The sequence below is a fragment of the Aotus nancymaae genome, unplaced genomic scaffold (assembly GCF_030222135.1).
Source record: "Aotus nancymaae isolate 86718 unplaced genomic scaffold, 86718_ANA_hifiasm-v0.15.2.pri h1tg000062l, whole genome shotgun sequence".
Lineage (NCBI taxonomy): Eukaryota > Metazoa > Chordata > Mammalia > Primates > Aotidae > Aotus > Aotus nancymaae.
The window spans coordinates 32,026,558-32,048,282 of record NW_026988476.1 but is presented as its reverse complement, the minus strand read 5'-3'; the positions used below and the strand labels follow the sequence as shown (position 1 = coordinate 32,048,282).

Sequence of the window (21,725 nt, the reverse complement as noted above, 5' to 3'; positions counted from 1 at the left end):
ATAACCTCATCTACCTCTCAGAAACCTTGCAAGTATTGCGATAACACGTGGGAAAAGTACCTTGTAAGGTGTCAAATGTGAAAAAGCACCTCTGTTTGAGTGCTCATGCTGTGCCAGACACTTCACATACATCGTCTCATTGATGAAACCTCAAAAAAGCCTTGCAAGGCACATTTTTATCCTATTTTCCAGAGGAGGAAACTGAGAGGGATTATTGAAATTATCCGGGTACGCTGCTGGTAGGTGGAGGATCCAGGTGTTGACACCAGGTCTGGAGCCAGTTTACTTTCTTTTTTCTATGTGTGAAATCCAGTGTTATCCAGTCTCAGAATCCAGTGTTTGCTGCAGCTCTTGTCATCCCTTCCTGTGGCCTTGTTCCCTCCCTCTAACTGTTCAAACTGCTTCTCCCTCCCAGGACCCTCTTCTATATTTCCCAGCCCCTGAACTGACTCAATGGCCCCCAGATCATAAGGCCCATTACTTCCAGCCATGCTAAGCAGGATTTGCATCCGAGGGAGGGACTCCTCAGCACAGCCCAGATTCCCATTCCCTCTGCCAGTGCCCAGTCTCCCCTGCACCATCTGTCCCCTGCATGGTCAGGGAAGGGGACCCTCTGGATTTTTCACATATAAGAACTAAACCACTCACCAATGGCCGATCCACAGAGATTGTATTTTCAACTTCCCTGTGAGGAACACAGACATGTGGGGTCTCAGTGTCACCAGAAGCAAGGAGGAAGCCCGTGGAAGGTTTGCTCTGGTGCATGGCTTCCACATGGCCAAGACAGGATCAGCCTCTAAAGAACCCCCATAACTTACCCCCAACCCCAGAAACCAGCCCCATGTAAGCACTATCCCCAACAGCCAAGCCTAGGCACGCAGGTTCTTGGTGTTGCTCAGAGCTCCCCAAATGCATGACCCAGCCACCTACCCATGACCTGGTACATCTTCCAAGGACAGAGATCAGAGTGGCAGGGGCTATGAGCTCATCTGTGGTGGCCAGGGACAGGATGTGGCTTTCCTGGCCATGCTAACCTAAAATTTCAAGCATCCCCAACACCACCTATCCCTCTTACCTTTATTTTTGCTCCATATCGCCTCTCCAAATCTATCATGCTACATACATTTTTTCCTATCCATTATTGTCTCATGTTAGAATATTAAGCTCCATGAAAGCAAGGATTTCTTTATGTTTACTTCACTACTCTATCCCTAGTGCCTAGGAGAGTGCCTGGAACATAGTTGGTGCTCAAAAAATATCTGCAGAATGAATGGATGGATGGATGGCTAGATGAATGAATGAATGAATGAATGAATGGGGCAATGTGGCCAATGGCTCAGGATTAGCAGAAGAGGTTCAGCTGGTCAGCGTATCCCAGGACCCCTGGAAGAGGCGTGTCTATCTGCCTCACGTCTTCAACCTCTGGAGTGGGCCATGTGAGGTTTTAGAAACAGGTGGGAAAGCTGGGCTGGCACTCACTCAGAGAGGTTCCTCTTTTCAGAGAAGACCCGGAGGATGAATTCCCCCTCCTGGTGGGGCTCGTAGGTGGAGGGCACGATGACGTACTCGCTGGGAGGGAGGCGGAAGCGCTGGGACACTTCCCGCATGTTGATGTAGGTTTTGCTCCTGGCCTTGGAGGCGTTGTACAGGAAGAAGTCCTTCTGCAGGTGCTGCTTGTTCCCATGCATCTGAGAGACGGAAGAGCCCATGGGACCTGAGCCCCTCAGGAGGGACGCCCTCTCCTGCCATGGCTGCCTCCAAGGGTCCCTTCCCAACTCCTTGTTCACCCATGTCACAGTCTCAACCTCCCTACTTCCGACTCCCAAGGCCTCAAATAGCCTCCCTACCTCACTTCCTCTTCCTTTTCCATTGTGATTCAGAGTGAATGGCAAGTGTGTCATCCCCACATTCAGGGACACTTACCAGAACAGCTGCTCCTCAGCTCCAAAGTCCCTCAGGCTGGAAGGACCCCCAAGGAGGCCTAGAGGACTTGGCTGGGTTCTGAGGGAAGTGATTCCTCCATCCCAAGCAGGCAGCCACCCTCAGAACGCATCTGTGTGACTGTGTGTGTGGCTGTGAGCATGGAGGAGGATGAGTGTGCAAAGGCGTATGTGAGATGCGCAGAGTGTCTGGTGTGAGGGAGAAAGTGCACATCCTGGGGGTGGTAGTCACAGGTCATGCAATGCCCTGAGGCACCTGCTCTGCAGTGGAAATAACGTGGGCAAGGCCCTCTCCTATCAGTCCTGCCCACAAACCCCACCAGGAAGCATCTCGACGAGCCATAGACAGACTCGGGGCCCCCCTGGGTAGTGCTGCACACAACTGCTGGCTGCTGCTGCTGCTATACCTCTTTGGGAACCTTGAAGAGAAAGAGAAAAGAAGATGCTTCAGATCTGAATGAGGATGAGGAGCTTGCAGAAGGGAATGGCAGCAACTGCAGCGCGCATACGGAAGCCTGACCCCCAGGTACTCATCCTGCCAATCCCGCTTCACTGCCACTCCCATGCCCACCTGGTATTTTCTGCTTGCTACAAACACAAGTGGGCCTGATACCAGCAGCTCAGGGGTCACTGAGTATTCAGGAAGCCAGAGGACCCCTCTAGAAGCCCCTGGAAGTGTCCTCGCCGGGAAAGTGTATTTACTGGGCTGGAGCTGATCAGGACTGCACACCTCATAGATGGCAAAGCCGATGGTGAAGAGATTGGCCCCCAGCTTTCGGTCCTTCCGCCGGTTCTTCTGCATCAGGGCTACCAGGAAGCTGCAGATCACCTCTGAGTCATCAGGGTCATCGTCCTCCTCCAGGAGCTTCAGACGGTACTGAGGGTTGGTCCAAAAAGTATCTGCACCCTCAGAAAGGAAACACACAGTCAGAGCTGCCTCTCAGAGAAAAGGCAGGAAGGAGATGAGACAGAGGGAACCTATTTATTGCTATCCCCTTCATCTAGTAGGTGTTTAGAACACATCAACAGAAAACATGATTCAGGCATTTGTCTAATTATTTGGCAGGGCGGGGGGCTACCTCTATACAGATGGAGCTGTACTGATTGGATGTGTGGCTCTTCCTCTCTAAACTTTCATTCAGTCTTTGCTGATGATTTTGTTTTCCTTACCTGCCCCTTAAATGCTGTTGGTATCTGAAATCTGGTCCTGGGCCTCTTCTCCTCTCACCTTGCCGTTCTTACCTCCCTAGGCAATCTTTCTTTCTTCTGCCCCCTACATGCTCATGATACCTGAGCTGTTATCTCACTTTTTTTTTTTTTTTTTTTTTTTTTTTGAGTGAGTCTGGCTCTGTCACCCAGGCTGGAGTGCAGTGGGGTGATCTCGGCTCACTGCAACCTCCGCCTCCTGTGTTCAAGCGATTCTCCTGCTTCAGCCTCCCAAGTAGTTGGGATTACAGCTCTCGTCACCATGTATTTTTGTATTTTTAGTAGAGAGGGAGTTTCACCATGTTAGCCAAGCTGGTCTTGAACTCCTGACCACAAGTGATCCACCTGCCTCAGCCTCCCAAAGTTCTGGGATTACAGGCGTGAGCCACCACGCCTGGCCTCTTCTTTCCTTTATTCCTCAAATATTTTTAGTTCTAATATGTGCCATCTAATATGCATATTCAGTTCTCTATTACACATCTTCACAGGAACCTGAAACTTTTCATGTCCCAAGCAAAATTCCTTTCCCTATAACCCCACAATGAACTCCCCGCAAAATAACATGCTGATCTTTCTGTTGTGTTTTTTTTTTTCTTCCGAGGCAGGGTCTTGCTCTTTCACCCAGGCAGGAGTGCAGTGGTGCGATGATGGCTCATTGCAGCCTCAGTCTCCCCAACTCTAGCAATCCTCCAGCCTAATTTTTAATTTTTTTGTAAAGATGAGGTCTCACTATATTGCCTATGCTGGCCTTGAACTCCTGGGCTCAGGCGATCCTCCTGCTTCTGCCTCCCAAAGTGCTGGGATTATAGGTGTGAGCTGCCCGCTCAGCCTTCTTGTGTTCTTATGTTGCAATATTGTCAGGTCCTCAAACTGGGAATCTTGACATCATTCTTTATTCTTTCTTCCCTACATCACCCAACGTGCTTTCCCTAAGTCTACTCTGTGCCCTCCATCTCTGCTGCTGCTGACTTGGTCCAGGCTTTCATCATCTCTGACTTGAACTATTGCATCAGCTGCTAACTTGGTTCTCCACTACTACCCTCACTGTTACTGACACAGTACACACAGTCCCCAGCTTAGGATGGTTTTTTAACTGTACAATGTAAAAGTGTTGCACATTCAGTAGAAACTGGATTTCAAGTACCCAGACAACCGTTCTGTTTTTCACTTTTAGTATAGTATTAAATAAGTTACATGAGATATTCAACACTTTATTATAAAATAGGCTTTATGTTAGATGATTTTGCCCAACTTCAGGCTAAGGCCAGTATTCCAAGCATGTTTAAGGTGGGCCAGGCTAAGCTCTGACATTTGGTGGGTTAGGCATATTAAATGCACTTTCGATTTATGGTATTTTCAACTGCTGATGGCCTGTCTGGACATAACCTCGTTGTAAGTAAGTCAAGCAGCATCTGCACTGTTCCCACAGTTTCCTGCTTCAAAGTTGCTACCAGCTCCCTGTTGTAAACTTCTCAACATAGTGGTTTCCTTCTCGGTAAAATAGGGAGGGTTTAATAAGGTAGTGGGCATCTGGAACAGAGACTCAATAAGTGCTAGTTAGGCTTCTTCTGCCTGGAACTTGTTCTGCTTGGACCCTCCCTGCCTCAGCAGCATCTCCCACCTGGGAAGTTGCGGCAGCCTCCAGCGGAGCAGCCCCGTACCCAGCGGCCCTCGTTCACAGACACTGTCCAGGTCTGAAGCTTATCAGACTCCAGAGCGTCGGCCGTGAGGTTGCAGATCTCCAGCTTTGTGAAATGGTAGATGAAATCCTCATAGGACATCCTGAGAAGTTGGAAGAAGAGAGAGACCCATACGGGAGCAGGTGAGGAGGGCTGGGAATGGAAGACCCCAGGGCTAACACAGCACAGTAACAAAATAATTCACAGGAACTTGGTCAGGGTCCCAGATGAGCCTGTCTTTCCTTTTTAGGGCAAACGCTGGCACTTCTGATTTATCTACTCCAAACCATCATCTTTTCTAACAATGATTCAAAAATGAGCCAGTCCCACAAAGACATGTTCTCACTCGTATGAGAGCGCTAAAAAAAAGTGGATGTCATGGAAGTAGGAGATGGTGGTTACCAGAGGCTGGGAAGAGGAGGGGGAGGATGAAAAGAGGGTGGCTAATGGGTACAAAAAACACAGTTAGAAAGAAGAAATAAGCTCTAGTGCCCAGCCGGGCACTGTGGCTCACGCCTGTAATCCTAACACTTTGGGAGGCCAAGGCAGGCAGATCACCTGAAGCTAGGAGTTCAAGACCAGCCTGGCCAACATGGTGAAACCCCTTCTCTACTAAAAATACAAAAATTAGCTGGTGTCATGGTGGGTGCCTGTAATCCCAGTTACTCAGGAGGCTGAGGCAGGAGAATTGCTTGAACCTAGGAGGCAGAGATTGCCGTGAGCCGATATTGTGCCATTGTACTCCAGCATAGGTGACAGAGTGAGACTCCATCTCAAAAAAAAGAAAAAAGCTCTAGTGCTCAATAGCACAGTAAGGCAAACATAGCTAAACAAAAATTTATAGTATAGTGTGTGTGTGTGTGTGTGTGTGTATATATATATATATTTTTTTCTTTTGAGATGGAGTCTCACTCTCACTCAGGCTGGAGTGCAGTGGCATGATCTTGGCTCACTGCAACTTCTGCCTCCTGAAGTCAAGGGATTCTCCTGCCTCAGCCACCTGAGTAGCTGGGATTACAGGTGCATGCCACTGTACCTAGCTGATTTTTATATTTTTGTAGAGATGGGGTTTCACCATGTCGACCAGGCTGGTCTCGAATTCTGACCTCAAGTGATCCGCCTGCCTCAGCCTCCCAAAGTGCTGAGATTACAGGCATGAGCTACCACGCCCAGTCTATAGTATCTTTCAAAATAGCTAGAGGAGAATTGTAATGTTTCCAACACAAATAAAAGATACATATTTGAGATGATGGTGTCCCAATTACCCTGATTTAATCATTGCACATTGTATATTTGTATCAAAATACCATATGTACCCCCAAAATATATATAGGTATGATATATCCATAAAAAGAAGGCCAGTTGTGGTGGCTTACACCTGTAATCCCAGCACTTTTTTTTAAAGACAGGGTCTTACTCTGTTGCCCAGGATGGACTGCAGTGGTGCAGTCAATAGTTCACTGCGGCCTCAACCTCCTGGGCTCAAGTGACCCCCTGATTCAGCCTCCCGAGTAGCTGGGACTAAAGGCACACGCCACCACACCTGGCTACTTTTTAAATTTTTTGTAGAGTTGGGGTCCCATATGTTGCCTAGGCCCACATATCTGCATTTTGGGAGGCCAAGGTGGGAGGAATGCTTGAACCCAGGAGTTTGAGATCAGCCTGTGCAATATGTGAGGCCTGTCTCTATTTTGTTTTTAAATACATTTAAAAAGTAATAAAAACACAAAAAACCTTTTCCTTGACATTATACCAAGACAACATTTTTTTTTTCCTAAGACAGAGTATCTCTCTGTCGTCCAGACTGGAGTGCAGTGGTGCAATCTGGGCTTACTGCAACCTCTGCTTCCCAGGTCTCAAACTCCTGACCTCAAGTGATCCAGCCGCCATGGCCTCCCAAAGTTTAAGACAACATACTTAATGTCTGCCACAGTGTCAGTTTCTGTTGACAGAAAAATCCTTATTTTCCCAAAAGGAACTAAGAGAATAATGGTTTTTTTCTAACATATTGGCCACAAACCATGGTTCTCATTTTCTTTTTATTTTTTAGATATGGGGGTCTCATGATGTTACTCAGGCTAGACTTGAACTCCTGGGGTGGGCTGAAGTGATCCTCCCACCTCAGCTTCCCAAGCAGCTGGGACTATGACATGTGTCACCACTCCCAATTTGCATCTTATTTTCTAAGTGACTGCCCTTGGTGTCTCTACTGCTTAAGCTTTATTATCATCATTGATTTGGAAAACTAACATTTGCTTGTAATGAGAAAAGCTCTGCTACAAATTTACCTGTTGGTTTATGTCCAAACTTATATTCTACATATACGTCTCAAGCTGAAAAACATGAAGGAATCTGAAGACAAGGAAACTAAAAGACTCAAACTTTCATGAGGCTTTGCTTTCACAGTGTATGAGGAATGTGATTTACAAATCTAACACAACTCTCTTAAATACACCTAAAAGCTTTCTGTACCTCTTATCTATTGTAATTGGAATAAAAATAACATGGCTCTAAAAAATAAGAAACCAATAAAACCCATTTTCATTTTTTGTTCCTTTCCATTCATTCTTCATTTACATATTTTTCCTTTTTAAAAAACGATAGTATAACTTATGAACATTAAAGTACAGACATCTTTAAAAAATGACTCAAACTCCTGTATCTTGATGGGAGGGCTCAAAAGAAATTCAATTCTCCAAAAGGTTACTGTGTGTCCCACCACTGTGCACCAGGAGCTGTGCTAGGCACATGGAAAAAAAATATTGTTTGGGAAACAACAGACAATTAAGCAAACAATTTTAAGGGTGATGAGCATCATAAATTAATCCCAGTCCTGGGTTAACAAAGGGGGCCTCTTTAAGCTGAGACCTGAAGATTCTCCTCAAGCTGAGACTTGAAGCCTGAGTGGAAATAACCTGAGTGAGGTTGAGGTTGGCACTGGGAGATCAGGGTAAGTAGAGCTTCCTAGGCTCAGAAAAAGTTGTGCTAAGGCCATGGTGCATGTGGCTAGAATAGAGTGTGTGGTGGAGGAGTACAGGGGAGGCAAGAGACATGTCCTGTTTGCCTGGTCCTGGGCTCAGTTGTCCCTGTGGCCTGGAGGGCTCCTCTCAGAACCTCATCCTTGCTGGGCCTTGGGCTGGGGGAGGAGAACAGGGCCCAGATCTCCCAAAGGCTGGAATCTGATAACCTCATCTGGGGATTGAGGTCTGAGATTTCCCCTCTCTTCCCCATCCCTCACCCTTCTGGGTCTTCTTGGGTTCCGGACTCACCAGAACTCTCCATCTTCAGTGACCTGGTGCTGCAGATGGGCCTTCTCATCTTTGTCCACAAAGCTCCAGTCCTTCCAACTGGGGGGAAAATGGAGGAAGTAAGGAAGGGGGAAGAAGGGAAGGCCTGATGTAGGTTGGGACAGGAGGTATCAGAGAAATACGAAGAGTTGCAGCCACTGTGGACCACCAAAATGCTGATCTGATCTGTTACCCTCAGCATGAAACCCAACAGCAGTGACTTCTCACATCCTCAAGACTGAACATAAACTCCTTAAATGGGCTGGTGAGGGCTTGACCCTTCTCATCACACTTTAAAGGTTAAGAATTGGGTTCTGGGCCAGGTGCAGTGGCTCACGCCTATAATCCCAGCACTTTGGGAGGCTGAGGTGAGCTGATCATGAGGTTAGGAGTTTGAGACTAGCCTGCCCAATATAGTGAAACCCTATCTGTATTAAAAATACAAAAATTAACGGGGCGTGGTTGCATGCACCTGTAGTCCCAGATACTTGGGAGGCTGAGGCAGAAGAATCACCAGAACCCGGGAGGCAGAGATTGCAGTGAGCCGAGATCACGCCACTGCACTCCAGCCTGGGTGGCAAGAGCGAGACTGTCTCAAGAAAAAATAAAAAAAAAAAAGAATTTTTTTCTGGACATAGATGAACTAGGGTATCTGTTTAATAATAGTGCTAGCTGTGCAAACTTGGGCAGGTCACTTAACCTCTGTCAGAATCTGCTTCCTCAACTGTAAAAGGGAAATGATTATGTCACCTGTTCACAGGTCTGGGATGGGCAGATGAAATAATGCACGCAAAGCTGTTAGCATAGTGCCTGTCATAGAATAAGAAACTGAGTTACTAAGAAAAAAAGCCAAGCCTGTAAACATCTCCTTCCCTGTTCCAGGAAACAGCCCAGCATTGTGTTTCTAAACACTGGGCAGTTTTCACACACACACTTGCCTCATGACGGAGGCAATAACGTGCATCTGTGTTTCAGGCTCACTGAGGAGAATTCATCTAAACTGGATGGCCCCTCGAAAGGTAAGGGGCTGAGGAAGTGCTTGGAGTCAGAGAGCACCACAGGGAACATGGACATTCCTGAGACCAAAAGGAGGGACACATCAGAGGAAATCTCCTTGAGTGAACAGGGTTGGGTCCACTTGTCAGCAGCCCCTCTGAGGGAAGCGTCATGGTAAGCAGGACAGGGCTGCCCACCAAGCTCTGAGGCTGGAGAACACAGCAAGGTTCCCTGTGGGTGACTTGGGCCAGCAGAGTGGACAATTGAGGAGTCACCAAGGGCCTTCCCAGAGCAGAGAGCATAGTTCCATTGTCACTCCCTCCAGGCAACCTTTCTCTACGCTTCCTCTCCCACCCAAACTAGGTGCGGAGGCCCTCTCTTTGTGATCCTTACTGTGACATTGATCTTGATTATTAGTATGTGCTTGCCTGTCCTTCCCTGGGCCTTAAACCCACAGGTGCAGGGCCCAAGGTGTCTGTTCATTTCTATATTCCCAGTCAGTAGTCTAGGGCCTAGCAGAAATCAGCATTGAGGAAGTAAGCATTTGTAGCGTGGATAAGTGAATGACTGTAGGAGGCAGTCAGGGCATGAGGATCAGACCCTTATCACAGTGTATCGAGGGAGGCTATGGGTTCACAGAATATCCCCAGTGCCTTGACGTGTGCCTGCTATGTAGTAGATGCCCAAGAAACATTTGCTAAACAAATGACTGAAAGAACCAGTAATTACATGCTGAGCTAAGAGGTATGCAGCGGTACATAAGCACAGGAGCTGAAGGGCCCAGGTTGCCTGGTTGCAGTCGTTCTCCACTACTGAGTCCTGCTGTCCCCTCTGGAAATAAAACAGGAGCTCATGGGCTCATTCAGTAATGAACTGCCTCTCATTCAGTAGAGGTAATTAGGAACCAGTGGGACCATGGAGGTTTTGCACATGTGTTGAAGCCTTCATAATAACTTCCCATGTTTATTATTTTTGTTGCCCCCAGTCTATTCCTTTCAGTGATAAGCAGTAGAATTCTTTCACACAGCCCTTGCGCCTTTAGTAAGGAAATCTTGGTAATGGCTCAGCACTTCCCAAAAACAGTCCCATTTACTCCTCATATGAGCCCACAAGGTAAGTGCTAATAATACCATTCCCATTTCACAGGTAAGGCAGCAAAGACTGCAAGAAGGGAAGTCACTTGTCCAGCCCAGACCCCTGCATTCATACTCTTTTCCTGTGGGGAACTTCTCCATGCTTTCTGGAATCCTTCCTTTCCAGCCAATGGCTGTCAGCAACCTCTCTGGGTCCCCAGACCCCGCTTCCACTCCCGGCCCTTCCCTGGAGCCAACACCTGTACCCCTCTTCTCTGCAGATCATTGGTCTTGAGGCCGATTTTATACCAAGCATCTTCAATACTCTCATGGCTCAGTTCCCAACATAGCCTTGTCCTGGGCCCTGTTCCCTGCTACTGCCAATCCCGTGGGGTCCCCTCACCTACCCATCACTCCAAGCGCCGTTCCACTCCACCTGGCCCCAGGGGTTCCGCAGCCGCACCAGCTTCACTTTTTCACCTTTAAACAGGACCTTAGGCACAGAGAAAGCGTTCTCATGCCCTGCAGCCTGTCTGGAAAGGGAATCTTCTGTCTTGCCTTGAGGGATGGGATGGGGCTGGGGGCCGAATCCCTTATAGGAGGATGTTCTGCCTGGTTCTGGCCAAAGAGACTAATCAGAAGTGTGCTGGGGAATGGCAGGGGGTGAGGTCATACCTTTCCTCCTGAGTCTGCCTGAATTAGAGCTTGGCCATCTCCTCTCTAAGAAGCAATTTTCTCAGAGAACATCCTAGTCATTATGAGCTTGCGGGGGGTGGGGAGGGAGGAGCATATACAGTAGGGTCGCTAGCACATTAGGTGTCTTTGTATAAATTAGAAAAAAGCACCCTGCTGACTGAGGAACTACAAACAAGCAGACTTCCTCCAGTCTGCTAATGCAGACAACTGCCCCTCTCGGCCCATCCCTCTGTACAGGGCACAACCTGCTGAACTGTGTGCAATGGGCCTGACAATGTTCCCATCTCTGACGTGACTCAGGAAAACCGAGAAGTCCCAGAAGGAGCAAAACAGAACAGTCAGTCTCTCGTATGCATGGCTTCAGCATACAACCAATCGTGAATCAAAAATATTTGAAAAAACAAAAAATAGTAAAATAGTAATAGCAAAAAACCCCAATGCTGTGTAACAACTATTTACATAGCATTTCCATTGTGTTAGGTATCATAAGTAATCCAGGGATGACTTAAAGTATACGGGAGGATGTGTGTAGGTTATATGTAAATACTACATTTTCCAGAAGGAACTTGAGCATCTGCAGATTTTGTTACTGTTGGGGGTTCTGGAACCAATCCCTGTGACTATCCAGAGACAACTGTAGCTATCTGAACATGAGAGAACAGGAATCTCAAGAACACATGAAACCAGCTTTGTAAAAGCAAAGTGAAGTGACATTTCAATTGGTTCCTTGGGAATGTTAGAAAATTGCCATCTTTAGCATGAAAAGCAAAGATAAACTGCTGACCCCACTACCAGTGTCACAGGCCCCTCTGCTCCCAGGTGTGTGGCTTGGACCTTGAACTGAATGTCCTGATTGGAGGCAAGCTCTGCAGACAGGGAAGGGGCCACAACAACTAAGTCCTGACTTCAGGAGGTTAAGCCAGGAGGGTACCTGTGCCCCACCCCGCTCCACTACAGGCTCACCTCCTCCAGGCCGGTGACAGAGTAGGCGTGACCTCTGACCAGCCCACAGGCCATTCTTGTCTCATACTGAAACGGAATGATGGTCTGTAAAGCAATAACCAGAGAACCCATTAGGGGCGGGGGAACAGAAGTTCTGCTGCTTGGAGGCAAAGTTCATACTAGTTCATTTCCCAGGTTCTGTGAAAACCTGAAAGTGTGCCTCATGACCATGATCAGACCTTCACTGGCCCTTTAAGAGTGTCAAGAGACACAGCTCCAGACAACCTGGTTTCCCTGAGAAGGCTCTGTCCTGACTATCAGAGAGCAACGTGGATGCTGGGATGTGGGGTTGGTAACAACATCCCTGCCCCTCCTTTCTGGACCCCTTAGCATCTTTCAAAGGAGGAAGGGGTGGAGTTGGAGGTTGCCCTGGGCTTCGGGATCCCCCTTCCCCTGAGGCCATCCAGGGTTGACTATTCCTGGAAGAGAAAGGGGTTGAGAAAAGGGGTTAGATGACACAAATAAGTCTAGTCTTTTTCTTATTTCTTTTTTTTTGAGACAGGGCTTCACTCTTGTTGCCCAAGCTGGAGTGCAATGGCACGATCTCCACTCACTGCAACCTCCACCTCCCAAGTTCAAGCAATTCTCCTGCCTCAGCCTCCCGAGTAGCTGGGATTATAGACGTGCACCACCATGCCCGGCTAATTTTTTGTATTTCTAGTAGAAATGAGGTTTCACCATATTAGCCAGGCTGGTCTCGAACTCCTGACCTTAGGTGATTCATCTGCCTTGGCCTCCCAAAGTGCTGGGATTACAGGTGTGAGCTACCACACCCAGCCAAGTCTAGCATTTTTCTTTACATTCCCTCACCTCCTCCACATCCACCTAGAACCTAATATTCAAGCAATCAAGAGTCCCAGTGCCCAGAGAGAGAATTCTGAGAAGGCCCGAGGAGATCCCTGCTCAGACATGACTGTGCCTAAGGGGTAGCTCTTCCATTTGCAGAAATTTCCAGGTTGCAGCCATGGGGGATCCTTGGCAGAAGGGTAAGATCACTAAAGTCCCACAAGCCCTAGATAGGCTCTGTGGCTTCCGTGTGCCTACTAACAGCTTTAAAAGGAGCTTCCAGAAGCCTTGCTAGGCTGTGGAATTCCTACAGCCTTTTTCAGGGTGAGGGGTATGGGTGGGGGCTTTTGGCGTCTCAGCCTCTCCCAGATCTCAGTCCTCATGGTCCAGATCATGCTGAATAGACTGAGATGGGTCGGGAAACACATTAATCCTTAGTTCTAGACCTGGGAAGCTGCTTGAAATGACTCACTGTTATTACCTAAGCATATCATTCAACCCAGCAATTCTACTGCTGGGAATCTGTCCTACGGAAGTTACCATGGATGTATACAAAGATGTATCTATTGGGATGTTCATTACAGCATTTTAGAATAGTAGCAAAACAAAACAAAGAAAAATCCTCAACTTTCTAGTAATAGGGTATTGGGTAAATATGACATATCTGTGTGTTTGAATATTGTGCAGCTACTAAAAAATGTTATAGGAGAATACTTTTGGCACATTAAGAATATCAAACTAGGCTGGGCACAGTGGCTCACCTGAGGTCAGGAGTTTGAGACCAGCCCAGCCAACATGGTGAAACCCATTTCTACTAAAAATACAAAAATTAGCCAGGTGTGGTGGCATGTGCCTGTAATCCCAGCTTTGTTAGGAGGCTGAGGCAGGAGAACTGCTTTAAACTGAAGGCAGAGGTTGCAGTGAGCCAAGATAGCACCACTGCGTTTCAGCCTGGGCAACAGAGTGAGATTTGGTCTCAAAAAAAAAAAAAAAAAAAGATTAAACTAACTAAAAAGAACAGGCTGCAAAGAGGTACATACAGTATGACAACATTTTAAAAATAAAAAGATAGAATCAGTGTGTGCAGAGAAAAATCCTGGAAGGACATATGCCAGATGTTAAGAGTGATTATAAGGGGAAAATGTAAGCGAAATTTTCCTTTGTGTTTTTCTGTATGGCTCAGCACTCTCCAGTGAGCAGGTATAACTTATGATAGTACTAGAATATAAACTCTACAAGGGGTAGACCTTGCTTTTTCCACAAATGCTAAAAAAGGAGGAGAGAATTTGCTTTGTTTGCAAGAGGAGTGCCTAGAGCATGGTAGGAGCTCAAAAATAAGTGTTGCCGAGGTCGAGAGATCGAGACCATCCTGGTCAACAAGGTGAAACCCCGTCTCTACTAAAAATACAAAAATTAGCTGGGCATGTTGGTGCGCGCCTATAGTCCCAGCTACTCGGGAGGCTGAGGCAGGAGAATTGCTTGAACCCAGGAGGCGGAGGTTGCGGTGAGCTGAGATCGCGCCATTGCACTCCAGTCTGGGTAACAACAGCGAAAATCCGTCTCAAAAAAAAAAAAAAAAAAAGTGTTGCTTTTTTCCCGGGCGGCTCCCGAAGATGGCGGAGGTGCAGTGCTCGATGGTCGAGGCCATCTCCTGGGCCGCCTGGCAGCCATCGTGGCTAAGCAGGTACTGTTGGGCTGGAAGGTGGTGGTCGTTCGCTGCGAGGACATCAACATTTCTGGCAATTTCCACAGAAACAAGTTGAAGTACCTGATTTTCCTCCACAAGCGGATGAACACCAACCCTTCCGGAGGCTCCTACCACTTCCGGGCCCCCTGCCACTTCCGGGCCCCCAGCCGCATCTTCTGGCGGACCGTGCGAGGCATGCTGCCCCACAAAACCAAGCGAGGCCAGGCTGCCTTGGACTGCCTTAAGGTGTTTGACGGCATCCCGCCGCCCTACAACAAGAAAAAGCAGATGGTGGTTCCTGCGGCCCTCAAGGTCATGCATTTGAAGCCTACAAGGAAGTTTGCCTATCGGGGGCGCCTGGCTCACGAGGTTGGTTGGAAGTACCAGGCAGTGACAGCTACCCTGGAGGAGAATAGGAAGGAGAAAGCCAAGATCCACTACCGGAAGAAGAAACAGCTCATGAGGCTATGGAAACAAGCCTAGAAGAACGTGGAGAAGAAAACTGACAAATACACAGAGGTCCTCAAGACACATGGAATCCTGGTCTGAGCCCAATAAAGGCTGTAAATTCCTCAAAAAAAAAAAAAAAAAAAAAAGTGTTGAATGAATAAACGAATACATTAGAAGAGGAAATATATTTTAAGATAAGTCTCTCTGCTATTTCTGTCTGATAGTTCGTTAATGAGAAGAACTGCCTGGACCATGGAATATGCAGAAACTGCAGCAGAGACTCCCTCCAAAATCCTGATTCTTTCACTTTCTCAGGAGTCTTGGCTGAGCAAATTATTTCAATCCAGACCCTTGGGAGGTATCAGGTGGGGGTCTGTGGCTAAGGCCCTGGCTACTGAAGGGAGGCTGACATCAACAGGCGGGGTCGTGTGGGTTGGAGGGATGGTCAATTCTGATATTTGGAGGCATACACACCCGGGTCGGCCTTTCATCTGAGTCTCTGGGGTCGAGGTCTGAGTCCCTGAGCAGCGAGTTATCCATATTCCTCACCATCCGTGCAATCAATTCCCCCATGTTCAGACCAGAAGGAGAGGTTCCATAGGTCATGTTCGTGCCATCCTGAGGCCCGACAGAGAGAGTAGGGAACAACCCAGGCAAGGGAGAGAACAAACACAGAAGGGTGGAAAGGGGAGAGAGGAGGAAGAGATGGGACAGACAAAGGGAAAAAGGAGAGATCAATAGAGCAAGAATGGAGGAAAGATGGAGAAAAGTGATACAGAAAAAAAGTTCATCTATGGTGTTGTATGCTAACTGATATTCCAATCTGTCCACTGGGTGTGTTGGGAGAGGAAGAGCCAGGAATTCAGCTGGGGTCCCATTCTCCCCAATAGAAACCACTAAAACTATCATATTACTATACTGAGCAACCTCAGGGAAGGTATGCCCCTTGAAGGAGGCCTGGCCACAGGCGGCCATCTCCCTACCCTTGGCTCCTGTCTCAGTTCACAGCATTTCTTTGCACTAAAAGGGGCTGCGGGCTTAGCTTCTCCCAGGTAACAACACAAAGCCCACCTCCCGAGTTGGGGGGTATGGTGAAACCCCAGTGACTGGGAGGCTTTCTTAGGGAAATGGTGGACTTAGGTCCACAGCCAAGTATTTGGCCAGCTTAATGGGGAGTGTGCTGAGACTGAGGAGCACCAGCAAGGGAGGCCTCCACTGACACAGACCTCTGGACCAATTTCCACTGACATTCCAGGGCTTGGAATGTCCTTGACCAGTGTCTTTATTGAAAATCCCCAAGAACTATTCTCCCTTGAGAAATTCCCAGTCTTCAAAGTTGAGAGCCAGTTTCTGCTTCCTCAAACAAAACATTCGCTCTGTCCCACACAAAAGCTCTATGCTGCCCTTCATTGGGTAAAAGGCTTCCTGACACTTGGAGCTCCCTGCCCTGTTCCTGACACCCCAGACTTACATCAATGGAGCAGCCCATGAGGGATCCTCTCTCAATGGCTTTCTTCATGATCTTGTACATGTCGCTAGGAGCATCCCTGATCTCAAAAAACTCCGTCACCCCTCCTGTGAAGTCCTCCATGGCCTCTGTGGTGTTCCCACCTTTCAGCGCTTCATAGGAACCATGGAGCCTTAGAGAGAGGATGGAGACCAAATGTGGCAGGGGGCGGGGTGGGTCACAGAGTTCTAGGAAACAAAACCTAAGTACCACTGCCACCAGAACTTTACCTCTTGGGTGTTGTGATGTTCTTTCATCAATTCCACATGAACCCTGTGAGCTAAGGGGATGGAAACAATGATTCCCTTTCTTCATAATGAAGAAACTGAGCTCAGGAGGCTAAGTGACCTACCCAATGCCACAGAGAGCCAGAAGCACTGGGATTGAAACCCAGCTATTCCTACTTCCTGAGAGCTCTCTTTCCACTACATCCTGAACCTTGAGGAAGGGCTTCATTAAAGCCATTAGCAGCTGCCGGTGTGGTGACTCACAGCTGCAATCCCAACACTTTGGGAGGCCGAGGCTGGTGGATCACATGAGCCCAAGAGTTTGAGACCAGCCTTAGCAACATAGCAAAACCCTGTCTCCACAAAATATACAAAAATTAGCTGGGCATGGTGATGCCCGCATGTAGTCCCAGCTACTTGGCAGGCTGAGGCAGGAGGATCACCTTGAGCCCAGGAGGTCAATGCTGCAGTGAGCCGTGATTGCACCACTGCACTCTAGCCTGGGTGACAGAGTGAGACCTTCTTTCAAAAAAAGAAAGAAAAAATCCATTATCAGCATCTAGGGTGGAGCTATTAACTTGACAGACAACGTGGCTTTATAAATCTGCTATAAGCATGTGAGGTTGAGCCAAGCAAGACTCTGGGATCTGAGCTCCAGAGATACAATGCTCTGATCCCAGACTTGCAATACCACCACGGAGGCTCAATGAAAGAACTTGCCATGGGAAGCTATAGCTCAAAGTCTTCTATGCAAATCTTAATTTCTACTCTGAAATTTAATGTTTTTAGTTAGAGCTGTTGTTGCCTGGAACTGATCTGCAACTTTGGGTCACAGTTGAACACCCATGCCCACACATATGCATGTACAGAGGCATCTTCCTGTGAGTGAGGCCTTGGCTGGATTCTGCAACCCACTTTCTCACCTCCAGCCCCGCCTCACATTCTAAAGCGTTGCTTACTTAGCATAAGCCTTCTCCAGCAGAGCGCTCCAGAACTCATTGCGGTGGTTGGACTTGGTGAAAACCAGTTGATTGTTGTATGTTGGCAGGCAGTCATCAATAACGACATCCACCCACTCTCCATAGCGCCAGAACTGCACAGAAGCATCACACACAGAGTCACATCCTCAGATTACTGTTAGGAAATTGTCCTTCCTCCACAGTCCTCAGGGGGTTCTTGGGTACCAAAGCAGCATCATTTCCTGTACTTGCATCTGGGTGCCTGTTCATCCTATTCTGGGTTTGGAGTGTGTGAATCTGTCTCTAACTGGATTGTGTGATTTTTGAGGGCACGAAGTGAGTTACATACATCTCACCTCTTCCACGGAGTCCAGGCCAGTACCAGGTAGAGTAGGTGCTCCTTGAGTGTCTTAGGATGTAAGATTTTCATTCTCCTGCTCAGCAGGTCTGGGGCAGGGCCTGGGTGTCAGTACTCTCAGGTATCCCATATGATTCAATGTGGCCAGGACTGGGAACTATGCAGTGAAGGCACTGTACTGATCTAGGTATTTCTTGATACCAAACTGAAGAACAAGGATTGAAACGGAGGAAGAAAGTGACTCAGAATCTACTCTAGCTGTAGCAAGAACATTGTCCAATCATTTCAAATTTGGATGTTGCTCTTTTTTGAATGAATCAGTTTGAATTGAAAAGGCCCAAATGCAGTTTGGTCTCCTTTTCAATGGCACTTTCTCCCTCATTGAAAAGAGAACAGATAGCTGATATTTGTATTTAAGACCCTTTTAGAGCTGAGACCCTTTAACTATCAGAGGGAATCTAATAGTTTGATGACACAGGGAAGAAATAAAATGCAGAACCTGGCTGCCATGCCATGTTCCCAAGACAGCAGGAGGTGGGGTCTTAGCTTGGAGATAGACCTTTTCTGAGGCCTTCTGTGCTGAGGTGCAAGACCAGAGGAGGAAGAACTGATGATCTGAGTCATCCTGGGACACGAGGAAGCCTTCAAAGCTGGAGACAGGCTGACTCCTCAGCATCCCGAAACTTCGAGACCCTCACAGGTAGAATTCACTTTGGTTCTGCTCTAGCACCAGCTCTATGCCAAGATGACTGGAACCCAGAACATTTCCAGTGGCTGGATGGATTCTAGAACCATGAGACTCAGTTCTGGGGCAAACACGAAGGCTGATCCCCAGGTTAAGCAGACTCTTCTTCCAGGGGTTGGAAGAGAGGAGTGATAGCCTTGGTACTGCTATGTCTTAGAGAGGAAGAAGTACACAGGAGCTGTGGACCAGAGGTTCCTGTACAACCTGAAGGGTCCTGTGGCGTCCCAGTGCTAATATCTTAGGGCCCTACTTGAGAAGGGCTGCAGGCAGTAACAGCAGCCACACAGCTGCAGAGACAAAAATAGACCCACAGGCCAGTAAACAGGATGTCTTCCTGCCTTTCTGGGACATAGCAGAAGGTTGAGGGGAGGGATTAGGGGCCAGAGATAAATAAGCAACTGCTTCCTCCCAGGCTTGAAGCCTTAAGGGGGTCCATGCCCACTGTTGCCGCTGCGGGTAGATGGGTGGAAAGTTTCCTCAAGCTTCTGGGAAGTCAAGGCCACAAAACCAGCAGTGGGTGGCCTGCAGCTGACCCTCTTTACACTCTTATTACCTCACCTGAAAGTGGAAGATCCCTGCGTAGTTTTCGATGAAACTTTGATCATGGGGTATGACTCGGAAAAGAAGGCGCTGGTTCAGGGTCAGGCAGGCAATGGCTGCAAGAAACCAGCAGTCACCTGCAGGCAGACACAGGGCATAGATCATGAACAGTCCTCCTCCTCCTGGGAAGATAAAGCCCAGTCCCAGCCAGCTCCTCCACTTTCCTGAACGGGGACTCCCTTGGTGCCTACTGTCCTACTTCCAGATCTGACCTCACAGAGGTGTCAACCCAGGGAAGGAGATTTGGACAGGAATTCCTTGACAATATGATCAACAGGTAACTTACTCCCCTGTGACTAGACATTTTGCTCAGGGCTGCAGGCAGTTCCTCCATCTGCAGTATAAACTCATTTTCTTTTTAGGCCTCAATGGAGACAGAGCAGTAGGTGATCATAACTAGGGTGTTCTTCCTAACACCTTTAGGAAAGCCACCCTGCCCCGTGCCTTTGCAATGTGAGTCTAATTCCCCTTCTGACCTCAGCGAAGACTGAACATCAGAGAACCATACACCAGGATGATTTGGATTGGAAGACCAGGTGGGCAGCTGCCCTGGAACCAGTCTATAGGGGGCAGTAAGACATTGCTGGCAATGGAATTAGATGGGGACATTCATTCTCTCTCTCTCTCTGTGTGTGTGTGTGTGTGTAATAGTGGGTGTACCTGGTCATAGAGCTGCCTTCTAAGGAGGATGGGTTAAGTGAAATGCAACTGAGAGTGTGCAGGAGAGACTGAGCGCTACCTGCAGTCACCCTCCCCTCCCCTCCTTGGAAGCAGCCAGTCTTTCCTTGGAGAGAGTATATTGGTCTGAAGGTCTCAGATTATTAACTCCAGGGCTCTGCAGGAAGCCTTCCCCCAGGTGCAGGAACCCTTTGATTTCTTCTCAGCCTCCCCTTCTGGAACAAAATAAGACAAATTCCCTTCATTTGGTCTTGGGTGCCCCTTTTCCTCAAATTTAAATTGTTTTTGTTGATGCTCTCTCCAATTTTACTTCACAGAGCTTGCTTATAGTCCACACCAAAGACAATACTTTCTGAACAGAGGTTAAGAGAGGAAGTCCACATGGAGCAGCCAAGCTAACCAATCAGAGAGAAAATTGTGTGCTCATCCACATGGCAGATACCATCTTTGTTGAAAGACTCCTTTAATACGGAGCTATGCTGGGACAATTTAAACAAGGGTTCCAGTTACAAGTGCTTTCCTTGACGATGCCTTTTGTGTGTGTCTCTAGAGTCTACATGCCCAAGGGGCATGCCTGGTGCACAATCAGAGAGCTGTCTTCTAAGAAAGATGGGTACAGTAAAAAACAGGACTCTTGTCATGCTGAGTGGGGTATGTAAGTGTCCCTGAGATGCTGGAGAGGAGGCACAGGATGCAGATACCCCCATGACACATGGCTGAGTGCTAAAGAGGAATGTAGGAGGAAACAATGAAATCGCCAGCACGTAGATAAACGACCATAAAGCAACTGTTATAAAAATCTTTCAAAAAGTTACTAGGAGCAAGAATAGACTGTCCCTTTACCTCCTGGGAAGGGATCACACCTTGTAATCATCCCTTGATCATCTGGCAGGATCTGACCTGAGGCACTTTCCTACCTACCTAGATCTCCTTGACAGATGTCAGTTCTGTTGGCTCCACCAATGATAAATCGGGGATTCTCACAAATTTCCTGTGAAACAACAAGGAAATGACCAGGTAACAATAATGGTAGCTATTATTATTTTGGTTTTCATTATTATTATTTTTTGAGACAGAGTCTCGCTCTGTCACCAGGCTGCAGTGCAGTGGCGTGATCTCAGCTCACTACAACCTCTGCCTCCCAGGTCCAAGCCATTCTCCTGCTTCAGCCTCCTGAGTAGCTGGGACTACAGGTGCTATGCCACCACACCTGGCTAATTTTTGTATTTTTAGTAGAGACACGGTTTCACCATGTTGGCCAGGCTGGTCTCAAACTCCTGACCTCAAATGATCCGCCTGCCTCGGCCTCCCAAAGTGCTGGGATTACAGGCATGAGCCACTGCGCCCGGCCCCAGTAGCTATTATTTATTCAGTTTCATTATGTAGTGTGCCTGATAGTATTCCCTTTGGCCTTGTGAAGGGAATACTATCATTCTTATTTTTCAGATAAGGAAACTGAGGCCCAGAGAGGTTAAGAAACTCGTGTAAAGACATAGCTAGTAAGTGGCAGAAGCCAGAAGCATGCCTTCTTTTTACATTGTCCCATGCTGCGTCCCACACTGTCATACTATCCGAGTAAGGATGCAACTTGAGATTTAGGGAAGTATCAGTAGGGCATGGTGGCTCACACCTGTAATCCTAGCACTTTGGGAGGTCAAGGCAGGTGGATCATTTGAGGTCAGGAGTTTGAGACCAGCCTGGCCAACATGGTGAAACCCTGTCTCTACTAAAAATAAAAAAATTAGCCAGGCATGGTGGCAGACACCTGTAATCTCAGCTACTTGGAAGGCTGAGACAGGAGAATCAAAATAATAATAATTAATTAATTAAAATCAATAAAATAATTATA

The 21,725-nt window shown here is 47.7% G+C and overlaps 2 protein-coding genes across 6 annotated transcripts in view; one reads left to right on the top strand and one right to left on the bottom strand.

The window, feature by feature from the left end:
* The window catches only part of LOC105710001 (neutral alpha-glucosidase C), a 161,668-nt gene that overhangs the window by 7,206 nt on the left and 132,737 nt on the right, over nt 1–21,725 (bottom strand). For 2 of the 5 annotated variants that reach the window (XR_010338604.1, XR_010338608.1), the window contains one exon: nt 20,807–20,867. Coding sequence is in view for 2 of the 5 variants with exons in the window: in XM_064365940.1 (XP_064222010.1) it covers nt 649–685; nt 1,480–1,688; nt 2,348–2,359; nt 2,671–2,840; nt 4,768–4,928; nt 8,095–8,172; nt 10,589–10,674; nt 11,841–11,924; nt 15,277–15,420; nt 16,274–16,442; nt 17,496–17,629; nt 19,157–19,275; nt 20,798–20,867 (1,473 nt within the window). In the remaining 3 variants the exon portion in view is untranslated. Of the gene's footprint in view, nt 1–648; nt 686–1,479; nt 1,689–2,347; nt 2,360–2,670; nt 2,841–4,767; nt 4,929–8,094; nt 8,173–10,588; nt 10,675–11,840; nt 11,925–15,276; nt 15,421–16,273; nt 16,443–17,495; nt 17,630–19,156; nt 19,276–20,797; nt 20,868–21,725 lie in introns of those variants that run through there. The other 3 variants (XM_064365940.1, XM_064365936.1, XR_010338607.1) reach the window with 3 other exon arrangements.
* On the top strand, nt 14,398–14,871 carry LOC110568752 (large ribosomal subunit protein uL13-like). Its single transcript, XM_064365744.1, has one exon. It carries the CDS (start codon nt 14,455–14,457, stop codon nt 14,833–14,835), a length of 381 nt encoding a protein of 126 aa, XP_064221814.1. The 5' UTR covers nt 14,398–14,454; the 3' UTR covers nt 14,836–14,871.